Source organism: Perca fluviatilis, chromosome 9 (assembly GCF_010015445.1).
Source record: "Perca fluviatilis chromosome 9, GENO_Pfluv_1.0, whole genome shotgun sequence".
In the NCBI taxonomy this organism is placed as follows: Eukaryota; Metazoa; Chordata; class Actinopteri; order Perciformes; family Percidae; genus Perca; species Perca fluviatilis.
Genome location: NC_053120.1, coordinates 2,729,394 through 2,744,521, shown reverse-complemented (window position 1 = coordinate 2,744,521; position 15,128 = coordinate 2,729,394). Strand labels below are relative to the sequence as shown.

At 38.6% G+C, this 15,128-nt stretch overlaps 1 protein-coding gene across 1 annotated transcript; it reads left to right on the top strand.

The window, feature by feature from the left end:
* Positions 1–360: 360 nt before the first annotated feature.
* LOC120565589 (macrophage mannose receptor 1-like) lies at positions 361–9,798 on the top strand. Its single transcript, XM_039811493.1, has 4 exons — positions 361–391; positions 3,153–3,193; positions 5,001–5,357; positions 9,458–9,798. Coding segments are annotated over exons 1-4 (741 nt in total). The 5' UTR covers positions 361–389.
* The last annotated feature ends 5,330 nt before the right edge of the window (positions 9,799–15,128 follow it).

Genomic DNA, 15,128 nt, shown 5'->3' with positions numbered 1-15,128 from the left:
CAAACCAAAGCCTGCATGGTGTATGGTAAGACAAGCCGAGGGTTAATCCAGGCCTTTCTATCAGCGTTAGGGGATCAGAACCTGGTCTGAGGTCCACAGGGATGCAAATGGGCCACATCAGCTCTCTTTGGGTTCACTGCAGACCAGCACTAACAAATTAGACTGAACATATCTCCCTCAGAAGTCAAGGATAAGAGCAGGCTTTGTTTCTGCCGCTAGTTTCGGGATGTTCATGTAAATCACTGTGTCAAACGTACCAAAGGAATACAAGCACGTTGATATTTTAATATTCAAATGACAGCCAGAGAGTATGAAGAGGATTAATAAAGTGTTGAGAGCACAGAGAGGGAGAACCATCAGAGCAGAGAGAAGCTGTGGACATTCACAAGATGTAAGTTATAAACTATATAAGTTATATAAGTTATAAACTATATAAGTTATATAAGTTATAAACTATATAAGTTATATAAGTTATAAACTATATAAGTTATATATTTAATTTAATTATATATATTTAAATATAATTATATATTATAAACTTATATTATAATTATATAAGTTATTAACTATATAAGTTATATAAGTTATAAACTATATAAGTTTAATATAAGGTTATATAACTATATAAGTTATATAAGTTATAAACTATATAAGTTATATAAGCTACAACTATATAAGTTATATTTTAATATATGTGTTATTCTATACCATAAGGTTATTAAGTTCTACTTTTTTATTTTTCTGGCTCAAAATTTACTTCTTTGTTTCCAACGTTGTGGTCGTCTTTTTCGACAATTCTGTCGCTTTTCAGCAAAGTTTTTTACACGTTTTTTTGTCACTTCTTTGTCATGTCTTTGTCACATTTTTCCAGCGCTTTTTTTTAACTTTTTTGTCGTTATTTAATAATTCTTTTCTCTCCAGATGCTATAAAATTGACTAAAACACCCAAATTCAACGAACATGGTGAGCTGATCTTTTATGTAACTTGTGCAGAGCATCATATATGGATCCATCCACGTTATGTTTGACAATTTGGTTGAAAGAAACCCAAATTTCTGATGTAGAAACATTTTGAATATGGGTCAGATTTGAACAAAAGGAGGTTTAATGTTTGTAAAGATGTAAGTTTATAAACTATATAAGTTATATAAGTTATAAACTATATAAGTTATATAAGTATATAAATTATATAAGTTATAAACTATATAAGTTATATAAGTTATAAACTATATAAGTTATAAACTATATAAGTTATATAAGTTATAAACTATATAAGTTATATAAGTTATAAACTATATAAGTTATATAAGATATAAACTATATAAGTTATAAACTATATAAGTTATATAAGTTATAAACTATATAAGTTATAAACTATATAAGTTATATAAGTTATAAACTATATAAGTTATAAACTATATAAGTTATATAAGTTATAAACTATATAAGTTATAAACTATATAAGTTATATAAGTTATAAACTATATAAGTTATAAACTATATAAGTTATATAAGTTATAAACTATGTAAGTTATAAACTATATAAGTTATATAAGTTATAAACTCGGCTGTTTGATTTCACATCTTAATGTCTGTGTTGTCGTCCCGTTGACTGTTGAGCTACTTTTTATTTTTCTGGCTCAAAATTTACTTCTTTGTTTTCAACGTTGTGGTCGTCTTTTTCGACATTTCTGTCGCTTTTCCCCAAGGTTTTATAAACTTTTTTTTGTCACTTCTTAACGATGTTTTAGTCACGTTTTTCCGGCGCTTTTTTCACGTTTTTTTAATGTTTTTTCCCCACATTTTTGAAGCTATTTCTGGCATTTTTGTCATTCTTTTCAACGTTCATTTATCATTTTCATCACTTTTTCTTTCTCCAAATGTTATAAAATCGACTAAAACACCCAAATTCAATGACAGTACTGAGCTGATCTTTTATTATTATTTTTTTTTTTCTCCTTTCTCCACTTTTTGTTGAAATTGTTTTTAGTTTTTTTCAAAGTTTTTGATGCTTTTTTTGATATTTTTATTGCTTTTTTGTCAATTTGTTTGACTGATTGTCACTTGTAATTTTTTCGACATTTTTTCTTGGAATTCAGGGTCAATCAACCTAATTTCTGAGTTTAAAAAGCAGAAATATGCTATGAAATTGAATAAAAACACACAAAATTCAATTAAAATAGTGAACTGATTCTTCATTTTACTTGAGAAGAGCGTTTTACAACCATCCATGTTCATTTTAGGATATTTGGTTGAAAGAAACCCAAATTTATGATGTAGAGACGTTTTCAAAATGGATCAAATATTCAACGTAATACTGCATGTGTAAAATCTGACTAATATAATAATAAGGTTTCCAGTTTTCCTTCAAACTCTTTTTGTTCATTTCTCAATATTTAAGTTATCTTCTCCGATACATCCGGGGTCCTCAAACGTATCACTCAAAGGTCTCCATCTAAAAAACTATACGCTCTAACAAATAGGCATTTTTAGGCCTTTATTTGACAGGACAGCTTAGACTTGGAAGGAGAGGGGGGGGGGGGTGACATGCACTAAAGGGCCACAGGTCAGAATTGAGCCTGACACACACACACACACATACACACACACACACAAACACACACACACACACACACACACACACACACACACACACACACACACACACACACACACACACACAGACACACACACGGAACATTATTATGCAATTTGAAATGTAAAAAACAGATAGAGTCAACAGTGTAACACCTTGAACTGTTTCCTGTTGGACATTGTGTATTTGAGTTAAAGGAAATAATATGAAAATGATATGAATATGTTGGTGGAGTGAGAGGGAAACGGACAGAAGAACAGTCTGTCTTTATGTTTAGGGATACAGTGTATCACCCAGTCCCTCAGGATGCAAATCAGAGATTTAACTATTCATCACATTCAGCTGCATCGCAAAGAGAAACTTCCAGGTTTTCAACCTGGACTCTCTATGTGTTTGGAGAATGCAAATGTCACAGTTCAAGGTGTTACACTGTTGACTTGTTTAACTATTTTGTAACCTCAATGAATGCAACATCTTTTCCAAAAGTCAGTGATTAATGGTGTAAAATAATCCTGATTTCATACCAAAAATAACTGTGTTTATTATCATCTAACAGGGTGAAGATGCAGTGGAGTCTGTTTGTGTTCATTGTGATGGGTAAGTGGATCATCTGGACAGCTCACTCCTCATCAACTCCAAGTCACACTTCAGTTAAGAAAATGGTTTGATTTAAACGGTAATTTAGTCTTTTTTTTCAACCTGGATTTTCCTGTGTGTAAATGGCTGACAGACTCAGATTATTATTCTAAGTGTCTGACAACATTATGGGATGGATCCCTACAGAGATAGACCTTTTAGTTAAAGAGTAAGATCCTTTTAGTTTAACATTAAACAGCCCCGAAATCCCCATCACCAAACTCCACCAGACTCCATGTAAATAATCAGAACTTTTAGCGTGTATAGAGCCAGCATATCTCCACCAGACTCCATGTAAATAATCAGAACTTTTAGCGTGTATAGAGCCAGCATATCTCCACCAGACTCCATGTAAATAATCAGAACTTTTAGCGTGTATAGAGCCAGCATATCTCCACCAGACTCCATGTAAATAATCAGGACTTTTAGCTTGTATAGAGCCAGCATATCTCCACCAGACTCCATGTAAATAATCAGGACTTTTAGCGTGTATAGAGCCAGCATATCTCCACCAGACTCCATGTAAATAATCAGGACTTTTAGCGTGTATAGAGCCAGCATATCTCCACCAGACTCCATGTAAATAATCAGGACTTTTAGCGTGTATAGAGCCAGCATATCTCCACCAGACTCCATGTAAATAATCAGGACTTTTTAGCGTGTATGGAGCCAGCATATCTCCACCAGACTCCATGTAAATAATCAGGACTTTTAGCGTGTATAGAGCCAGCATATCTCCACCAGACTCCATGTAAATAATCAGGACTTTTAGCGTGTATAGAGCCAGCATATCTCCACCAGACTCCATGTAAATATCAAGACTTTTCTTATAGACAGATATTCCACCAGCTCCATGTAAATAATCACTTTTAGCGTGTATAGAGCAGCATATTCCACCAGATCCATGTAAATAATCAGGCTTTAGCTATACCAGTTTACCAGCTCCATGTAATATGACTTTAGCTATAGAGCCAGCATATTCCACCAGTCATGTAAATAATCATTTTAGCGTTATGGGCCAGCATATCTCCACCAGACTCCATGTAAATAATCAGCTTTTAGCTGTATAGAGCCAGCATATCTCCACCAGATCCATGTAAATAATCACTTTTGTATAGAGCCAGCATATTTCCACCAGACTCCATGTAAATAATCAGGACTTTTAGCGTGTATAGAGCCAGCATATCTCCACATGTAAATGGGTGAATTAAGGGTTTATTTCAACCAAACCAGAGTGGTGATTGTTGGAACAGTGGAAAGATGAACCAAGACAGCTTTTCATAGTTTAATTTTGTTTCTGTCCACTTTGAATGAAGTGTGTTTTATAATGCTTAAATTACTTATTATTTACATATAATATAAATATAAAAGTAGTGATTATTTACATGGAGTCTGGTGGGTTTAGCGAATGCAATTTGGCAGCTGTTTTTATATTTAAAAAAAGGATATTTTTTATTTTGTTTCTGCTACTGGACCAAATTTTTGATGCCAACATATTTTAGTTAGCATGTATGAGCATTATAGTATATGCTACCATGTTAGCATACGCTAGCATGTTAAGAAATTAAGTCTGGTGGGTTTAGTGATGGTGATTTTGGGGCTGTTTCATGTTAAATAAAAAGGATCTTACTCTTTAACATCAGTCACTTAGACACAACAACATGGGAAAATAGAGTTCTGGTTTTAAAACAAAACAACGTTACCTTTTAATGAACAGATGCTTGTCTAGCTCTCAGCTCCATCGCTGCAGTTTCTTCTCTGTTATCAGGTCAGTGTTCCTCCATTGGGGGTCAGCTGTATGACTACCACTTCATTGGAGAGAATAAGACCTGGAAAGAAGCCCAGAAGTATTGCAGAAAGAACCACACTGACCTGGCCACAGTGTCTAACCAGACAGACATGAAGAGACTCCTTAACTCCACGACTGCAAAGTATCCAGACGGAGCCTGGATTGGGCTGCAGCAAGACTGGCGCTGGTCTCAGTCAGGGGTGGAGTACAACGAGAGTAAATGGTCTCCAGGACAGCCGAATAATGTAGGCAATCGTGAGAACTGTGTGAGGATGAAGAATGACACATGGGATGACGACTCTTGTACTACAAAATATAACTTTATCTGCTATGACGGTGAGAATATGTGGTGCATAGAGTCTGTTCTCCCCTAAAAAACTCCCCCAGAAGTGGTTTGTTCCAGCATCATTCTGACCTATATTTATGTTTGTATAGTGGTGGCGCCCTCTAGTGGCTGTAGTTGTTCTGACTTTTGTCCCCCCCTCTCTAATCTGACCCAGAGGAGAGTTTTCCGTCTTCACATCTAAACCAGAGAAGGTAACGGTCCCAGTTTGGTTAGGGTTTAGCATTCTGGCTGCTGTCTGGAGATTCCTTCGTGCACAACTCGTATTCTTTCACATGTTTTCATACCAGATGTTGTAACAGCGGCCATGTTGTGTATAGTTTAGGGTCCTCGCCACCACCAGACCAATCAGCATTGAACAGATTGAACATGTAGCTGGACTTCAATGGCCTTCTTTTGACTGAAAGTACTGCCAAACAACAACTTTTTCTGCCCACCAGTTCCTGGGTGAAAGTCCTGTTTGTTTGACCCTTTCTCCCCTCTCCAACCCAAATTTGCCTCCTTACCAGGACATTTGGCGCTCTTAAGGCGCTGACACACCAAGCCGATAATCGGCCGTCGGACAGTCTGGCGAGGTCGGTGACTCGAGTCTGTTCCGTGTGTCCCGTGCCGTCGTCAGTCTGAGGGGCTGTCAACCTGACATGTTCAGTCGGAGGCAGGGCAGTCGGGACTCACCCGGAAATGGCGAGTGGAATGAGCGTGACTAGAGTCTCTCAAAATCTGATGAAAATCTGACTGATGTGAAATGAAGACAGATTCAGCAACTGCACGGCCTATTTCTCTCTTAAAATGTTTTCAGAAACACGTTTCGGTGAACAATTTTAGTCCAATATGAGATCTTATTCTGAACGAGCCGCCATGACAGTCTGGCTTTGAATTTACGGAGAAAACAAACCCATGTGACGAGTTTGTCCAATCAGTTGCCGGTTTTCATTTTTTGGGCAACAATACAGATTAGCTGTTATGGAGACGTATTACCTCTCGTCTCTTCGGTGTTCTGAGGAACTTTTTGGACCAACTCGGGGACACTGATCAGTCCGACTGGCTTTACTGCCGGCGGTCGGCCGTCTAGGTTGGTGTGTAATCGCCTTCATACTTCCTGACCTTACTTCCTGCTTTGCTCCCGTCAGAACTACTACGGCCACTAGAGGGCGCCACCACTAGAAACCTGTATATAGGTCAGAATGATGCTGGAACAAACTAACTCATGGGGAAATTTTTTAGGGGAGGTCCGTCTCTGAAATTATATCACATTATTTTTTTGAAATAAGAATAATGTAGGATTGTATGAGACTAAATAAAAATTAAAAAGTTTGTCTGTGTGTTCCACAGAACGCAATGAATCCGGCAAAGCATTTTATATCATTTACACTGAAATGACCTGGCCGGAGGCTCAGAGCTACTGCAAAAGAAATTACACTGACCTGATCAGTGGAGTCAAACAGCTAAAAGACTTCAAGACACAGCCCCCGAACTATGTAAAGAAGCCCCCAAATGATGATGATCCTTTCTGGATCGGCCTGTTCAGAGACTGCTGGAGTTGGTCAGATGGGAGCAGTTTCTCTTTCAGATCCTGGGATAAAGATGATAAACAAGATCCAGATTCTAAGAAGACATGTGCTATGACTACGTCAAATGGAAATTGGAGCTCCCATGACTGTGATGAAGAAAAACCCTTCTTCTGCTACAATGGTGAGTTTAACAGAAGGTCTGTCTAACGGTACAGTAAATCTACATCTGTTTAATGATATAATGATATAACTTATAATAATAAATAATAAACAGATAAAGTGTATAAAATACAACAAACTGCTTGTTAAATTTAAATGTTAAAACAAATGAACGGAAATCATTTCCATCTTCCTTTTGTTGAACAAATTGGATGTTGAATTGAATATAAAAGGCAGCACTAAAAATGGAATGACAGTTACGTTTTAATGAACAGATGCTTGTCTAACTATCAGCACCATCGCTGCAGTTTCTTCTCTGTTATCAGGTCAGAGTTCCTCCATTGGGGGTAAGCTGTATGACTACCACTTCATTGGAGAGAAGAAGAGCTGGAAAGAAGCCCAGAAGTATTGCAGAAAGTACCACACTAACCTGGCCACAGTGGCTAACCAGGCAGACATGCAGAGACTCCTTAACTCCACGACTGCAAAGTATGAAGCCGGAGCCTGGATTGGGCTGCAGGACAACACACCAAAATGTGTGTGGCGCTGGTCTCAGTCAGGGGTGGGGTTCAACGAGAGTGACTGGTCTGAAGGACAGCCGAATAATTTAAACAATCATGAGAATTGTGTGAGGATGAAGATGAAGGATGACAAATGGGATGATGACTCCTGTACTACACCCTATAACTTTATCTGCTATGACGGTGAGAATATGTGGCTCATAGAGTCTGTTCTCCCCTAAAAAACCCCAGAAGTGGTTTGTTCCATAGAGTGGTACCAACAGGGACAAACACACTTCAACTTAATAAAACACACGCAAATAGACAAAACACAAGCAAATTAAGAAAACATCTTCATTAATTTGACAACACATGCGCAGCATTTAGCAAATGTGCTGCAAATACACACAACACAACCAAATACACACAATACAACCAAATACACAAAACACAATTCAAAAAAGAAGTTCTCCAGGCCTCTAGGGGGGGCGCGAAGTGGAACACCTTGATCTATGACTGATTTATTTTCAGAGTTTGTGTGCTTTTCTTTTTGCATTGTTTCTGTATTTACAGTGTATTTGGTTGTGTTGTGTGTGTATATGCAGCGTGTTTGCTAAATGCTGCGCATGTGTTGTCAAATTGATGAAGATATTTTCATAAAGGTGCACTATGAGTTCCTGCATGGTTTCAGCGCGATTTCATTTTTGTCTCAAATTGTAGGCGTCTCTCCTTGACCCGCTAGCTGCCTGCTCGCTGAACACACGGTGAAAAAGGCCGGTCTCAGGAGACATCACAGGGCTCGTAAACATCAAACACTAGGGGCACAGGCTGTGCACCAAAATACAACAAACCACTCCAGCCAATCACAGACAAGATGGCTGGTGGAGGGGATGGGGGTTAGTGACAGTTAATCAGTTAGTCCTGACAGTTACAGAAACATTGGGGGAAGGGGCGAGCTTGCTCTGTTTTGTTTGGAATTTACTTGGAACGTCAACAGAAGTGACGTCATGCAGGAAGTCATAGTGCACCTTTAATTTGTTTGTGTTTAGTGTATTTGCGTGTTTCATTAAGTTGCAGTGTGTTTGCCCGTGTCGGCCACCGGACAGAACTAACCACTGATGGGAATTAGTGATTACTGATTAATTACTGATTGATATCACATTATTGTTTTGAAATAAGAGTAATGTAAAATTTTTATGAGACTAAATAAAAACTAAAAAGTTTTTCTGTGTGTTTCATAGAAAACAAGAAATCCGGCAAAACATTTTATATCAGTGAAGACAAGAAGAGCTGGCAAGAAGCTCAGAGATACTGCAAAGACAATTACAATGACCTGATCAGTGGAGTCAAACAGCTAGAAGACTTCAAGACACAGCGCCAGAATGATGCAGAAACTTTCTGGATCGGCCTGTTCAGAGACTCTGACTGGAGTTGGTCAGATGGGAGCAGTTTCTCTTTCAGATCCTGGGATAAAGGTCAACCTGAGAAGACATGTGCTATGACTACGTTAGATGGAAATTGGAACTCTGATGACTGTAATAAAACCAAACCCTTCTTCTGCTACAACGGTGAGTTTATCAGAAGGTCTATCTAACGGTACTGTACATCTACATCTGTTCAATGATTCACTTTATTAGTTTATTATAAGAATTATGGCCGCACGGTATGAGGTTCATCGTTGTTGAATATCTTGATAATGATATAACTCGCGATAAATAAGCAGGTAAAGTGTTCTCAGTTCTGCTAAAATACAACAAACTACTTGTTAGATTTAAAACAAATGTTACAGCTGTTATTTAAACTGTCCTGTGTTTGTCTCCACGGGCGGAGCATTTGGGTCTCTGCCCATGATTGGCTCCACCACTAATTGGCTCCGCCTCTGACTGACTTTTCCCCTGATTAACTCTCCTTCTCCCCTGACAGATTCAGTGATCCTGATCAAGGAGAGCATGATCTGGGAGGATGCGTTATATTACTGCAGACATCACCATGGCGACCTTGTCTCCATCACCAACCTGGACGATCAGCGCTGGGTCCAGGAGAGAGCCAAGATGGCCTCCACTCCCCACGTGTGGCTGGGACTGCGCTACACCTGCACTCTGGACTTCTGGTTCTGGGTCAGTGACGAGACGGTCCACTACACCAACTGGGGCCCCGGCCAGCCTGGGGACGACTGCAACATGTCTGGAGCCATGGACCGAAATGGAACTTGGGTCAAATTGATCGACGATAAGAACCAGCTTAACTTCATCTGTTCCAAGTAAAAACCAGCAGAATGTAACTAAGTACATTTACTCAAGTACTGTACTTCAGTAACAATGTTGATGAGGTACTTTACTCAAAGTTAATATTTCAAGTAAAAAAGTGATAATATTTTAAAAAGGAAATCATAATATTGAGGAAGAAAGTTGTAATATAAATCTTTAACTTTTTATTATTCTTTAAATTTACATTTTAACAGTGTGGGATTAATACTTTAAGTTAAGGATGTGTTTTATTTATTTACTCACTTTGTTTGCAGTGGTGTGACGTTGACATATTGTGTGTCCTCTGGGATTATTGAATGGCATTCTGGGAAATGTAGGAACTTATATCTCAAAGTAAATATTTCAGGGGAAAAAATCTTAATATTTCAAGATTCAAGATTATTTTATTGTCATTCCAAAAAACATTCAGTCTAGAACGAAATTACATTGCATCAAGTAAAAAAAGTTTTAATGTTTTAAGTAAAAAAGTTTTAATATTTAGGAAAAAAAGTGGACAACCAGCTTTATTTCATCTGTTCCAAGTAAAAACCAGCAGAATGTAACTAAGTACATTTACTCAAGTACTGTACTTCAGTAATAATGTTGTTGAGATGAGGTACTTTACTTATAGCTCAAAGTTAATATATCGGGAATAAAGTCGTAACATTTCAAGAAAATTGTCGTAATTTATTAAGAAAAAAGTAATATTTCAAGTAAAAAAGACGTAATATTCGTGAAAAAAATCGTAATATTTCAAGAAAAAAAATCTTAATATTTCAGGAATAAATTTGTAATATAGATGTTTTACTTTACATTTTAACAGTGTGGGATTAATACTTTTACTTAAAGGGGTGATAGAATGATTATATAGGGTATTTCACACTGTTCCTTATGGTCTCCTAATGGGGTATGTAACATTGGTTGGGCTGAAAATGGCCTGGTTGATATTTTATTGGCCCTTATGCATCCCTGTGTTTTGGCCCTATTTGTAACAAGAGCTTTTCTTCCAAATATGGTATGGTCATGAATATTTAGATGAGCTGCGCGCTGATTGGTTGAGCGACTTGCCATACGCACACGTTAGAGACGCGCGCTGATTGGTTGAGCGAATCCTCAATACACATACATTAGAGAAGCGACAGAATCTCATATTCCAGACACTGCAATGTTTCATTACCAAATTAGCTTCTGAGACTTTTTTAAGCGAGAAATCAACTATATAAAGCTGAAATATGGGCCGTTTTACAAAATTTGATGGCTAATTGCAAATTTGGTAAGACGTGTCGGACTTTAGGAGCTCCACACAGTCTGACGAGAAAGCGGCAGCCTGCTGGGCTCCATACCCAGGGCAAAGTCACCCTTTGTGGATACTGCATACGGGGCTCCGCGGCCAGCTGTCGCCATAACTATAATATATTTACGGTTTGAATTTCGTCATGCCACTTATATAACATCATTCCCCAATGTCTTATAAAGCTAACCGTTGTGTCCGATTTGATTTTAAGGCATTTTTATGAACGCGAGGCGTCTTTGTAGGACGAGCAGCTGCTTGCTATATGTCCCATTCATTACAATGGGGAAATACCGCAGCTAGCTAGCTACACTGTCGCCATAACTAAATTATATTTATGGTTTGAATTTCATCACGCCACTTATATAACATCATTCCCCAATGTCTTTTAAAGCTAACCGTTGTGTCCGATTTGATTTTATTGCATTTTTATGAACGCGAGGCGTCTTTGTAGGACGAGCAGCTGCTTGCTATATGTCCCATTCATTACAATGGGGAAATATCGCAGCTTGCTCACTTTCGCATAACTAAATTATATTTACAGTTTGAATTTCGTCACGGCATGACTATTACAGGTTCCTCAAGGTCTTACAAAGCTTAGCTAACACTTGTCCGATTTCGGATTTCAATTGAACGTATTTTTGTGAATGTCAGAGTCAGGAGGAGGCTAGCTAGCTCTCATTGATGGACTCCATCTCACCGCGGCTCTATCAATGAGACTCGCGGACAAGAGGCGTTTATTTCCCGATTGTTTGTTTAAATAACTCAACACACATACCCATTATAAGATTAACTGGAACCTGCAGGCTGCGGTAAAAGATTGCGGGCGTAACAAGCTCGCTGACACTGCGGTCAGGGCGGCGATGTAGCAACAGGCAGCACCAACACACGGCACTAAACTCCGACACACAGTCGGAGAAAATTTGCAATTAGCCATCCATTTTCATAAAGCGGCCCATATTTGAGCTTTATATGGTTGATTTCTCGCATAAAAAAGTTTCAGAAGTGAATTTTGTAATGGAATAGCAGAGATCTGCGTGACCTAGCTAGATTCAGAAGACTACCTGATCTCAGGTCAGTTGTGTAGCCTATGTAAATGTTGGGGTGTGACCGGTCTCTTAATACACCCATGGCTGTGACAAAGGTTCCGGTTTTTGAGATGCTTACGCAAGCAACTAGCTTTGTTGAGATTCGCCCGTTTTCAGCGGCAGTTTCAAAATATGAGATTTTCATAGTAAAGGGGTGTCAGTGGGATTTTGAGCTTCTATGTATGTCCTATTTACCCACCGAACTGTCGTTATTCAACTATGACAGGGTAAAATCGGTTTTGCATTCTATCACCCCTTTAAAGTGATGGTTCGGAGTAATTCACCCTCGGTCCTTTGCACCATGACCTCGAGCCAAACACCCCCAGAAGCTTTTTTCACCTGGGTCTTACATTGGGAGAGTTAGCGTAGAGTAGCGTTAGCTGCTAATAACTTAAGCGGAGGGCTAATGCCGTTTTGTTATCTGAAATGATACCAAACGCGTTCCATGTATAAATAGGTTATGTACTTATTAAACGCGATGGATTGGAAAGTTTTAAGTACACCAGAAGGTTATGTAAATAACACTTGCCCGTTGGCTTCTGCTCTCTGCTGTTGTTGTTGCGGGAACGAGTGCTTAGGGACATCTACAAATTACAACAACGAAAAGAGATGCAACAAAATAATATTTTTAATTTACCTTTTTTATTAAAGTAAGTGCTGTAGTATAATTAGCAGGAGACAAGTAATAATTGAGGTAAGTTTGGAGACATTACCTTATTTAATCATTAAATTAATAAATATTTTTGTTGTATCTCTTTTCGGTGTAGTAATTTATAGACGGCCCTAAGCACTCGTCTAACTGCAGGTAGCTGCAACAACAGCAGAGAGCTGAGGAGAGCAGGCAAGTGTTATTTACATAAACTTCTGGTGTACTTACAAACTTTCCAATCCATCGTTTTATGAGTGCATAACCTATTTGTACTACTTGTAGACGTTTGGTATCATTTCGGGCATTATTAGTGGGGTCATTTACGAGATACAAATGTGGGTCCATTAGCCCCTGCGCTAAGCTATTCAGCTGATAACGCTACTCTACGCTAACTCTCCCAATGTTAGACCCAGGTGGAAAAAGCTTCTGGGGGGGTGTTTGGCTCGAGGTCATGGTGCAAAGGAGGTGACCAAACGTCCTCTTTTGCCCGGACATGTCCACTTTTTACGTACTGTCCGGGGGGTCCGGGCGGGTTTTATAAATTCATGAAAATGTCCGGTTTTCACTGTTTTTCATGTTCCTATTAAGCGTGTACATAAATTGACTGGCGCTTTGCACAGTGTACTACGGTACTTTGTTGTGTGACGTAATTTCCGAGCGACTGCTTTGTGGGCGGCTCTGCGACGCGCACATACAGGGACCAGAGCAGACAGACAGGGACCAGAGCAGACAGACAGGGACCAGAGCAGACAGACAGGGACCAGAGCAGACAGACAGGGACCAGAGCAGACAGCGGAGCAGCATTGTACACAAAATGCTGCAGCGTTTCCTGCTAAAGTTTTCCTACCGTGGTCAGAAAACACAGAGGAGACACTTTGTTTCTCTCGCTATGACTCTAGAGTCGTACTCGCTCGCCGTCACTCTCCCTTAATTCTCCCTCGCTCTATCACCCACTCCCCACACACACAGACTGCCGGCTCGACACACACACCAGCGCACAAGTATTAACATCAGGCTACGGCGAAAGCTCTGCGTGGAGCAACCATAACAACCATAAAACAAGACTTAGTGCAGCTTCACAGTTGAACTGCGCCTCGAGTGCACCGTGTGCAAAGCTGGCATATATGTTTTAGTGTCTTTATTATTTATCTTATTACATTGAAAAGGTATTAAGACATATTTTGTTGTAGCTGGATTTTCTAACACAGAAGAGGTCATATTTAGAACATTATTTCATATTATTTATTTATTTTAAAAGAGAGATATTATTTTGTTACAGGTTGTTACAGATTTTATTTTATTACAGAAGTTATTTTTGCACCATCGTGGCATAATAAAGCATGTTCATTAACCATTAATTAAGCCTGTCTGAATTTTTGTCTCGAGGCCGGGCCAAGTGTCCTCTTTTTTGGAAATCAAAATATGGTCACCCTACCCTAGGGTGAATTACTCCGAACCATCACTTTAAGTTAAGGATGTGTTTTATTAATTTACTCACTTTGTTTGCAGTGGTGTGACGTTGACATACTGTGTGTCCTCTGGGATTAGTGAATGGCATTCTGGGAAATGTAGGAAACAAACCTCGGGGGAGAGATGTGACAGCAGATATTAAACTGAGGATGTAATCCTGGAACATGAATGATTACCATTTGTTATTTTCTGAAGTTTTTGTTAATTTCTCTTAAAGTGTCAAGTTCTGGTGAATATCTGATGGTTATATTTTGTGAAATCTGATTCTGATGATCACATTGTTTCTTGAGTTTTATGTAACCAAAGAATAGTTTTCTCTGAGTCTAAATAAACTGTTAAACCACAGAGTGGTCCTCTTTTTTCAATAATCCAAAATCCTCTTATCACATCATGAAACTGGGTCTGTGTGTACTGGGTCTGTGTGTACTGGGTCTGTGTGTACTGGGTCTGTGTGTGCTGGGTCTGTGTGTACTGGGTCTGTGTGTGTACTGGGCAACCCAGTCTCACGTCAGTTCGTGAAGGCATTATGAAATTAAATCTATTAGAACGTGATACCCTCACGTTATTTTGAAGATTTATGTGTTGGGGTCATGTTTTTTATACTAATGTATTTCAATGAGAAGCATCTTACGTGATCACAGCACGAAACTTTCTGCCAGTCGGGCTGCAGCAGAGAAGCTGATACAGCTTTGATATTATTGGTATTTTTAGCACAATAATCGTTGTTTTAATCAACATTTATTCGCCAGATCTTATGACGGTTTATATGTATTTCTTTTAATGTTATTATTTCGGTCTATTTCGGCCAGGGAAGCTGGATTCTTTTGTTGTTTATTGATATTTTTAAAAC

Bases quoted from the DNA above. Each gene is read 5' to 3' on its own strand.
- LOC120565589 (XM_039811493.1), top strand. The intron at 3,194-5,000 runs GTAAGTGGATCA...CTCTGTTATCAG, and splicing joins GTTTGTGTTCATTGTGATGG to GTCAGTGTTCCTCCATTGGG. The intron at 5,358-9,457 runs GTGAGAATATGT...CTCCCCTGACAG, and splicing joins TAACTTTATCTGCTATGACG to ATTCAGTGATCCTGATCAAG.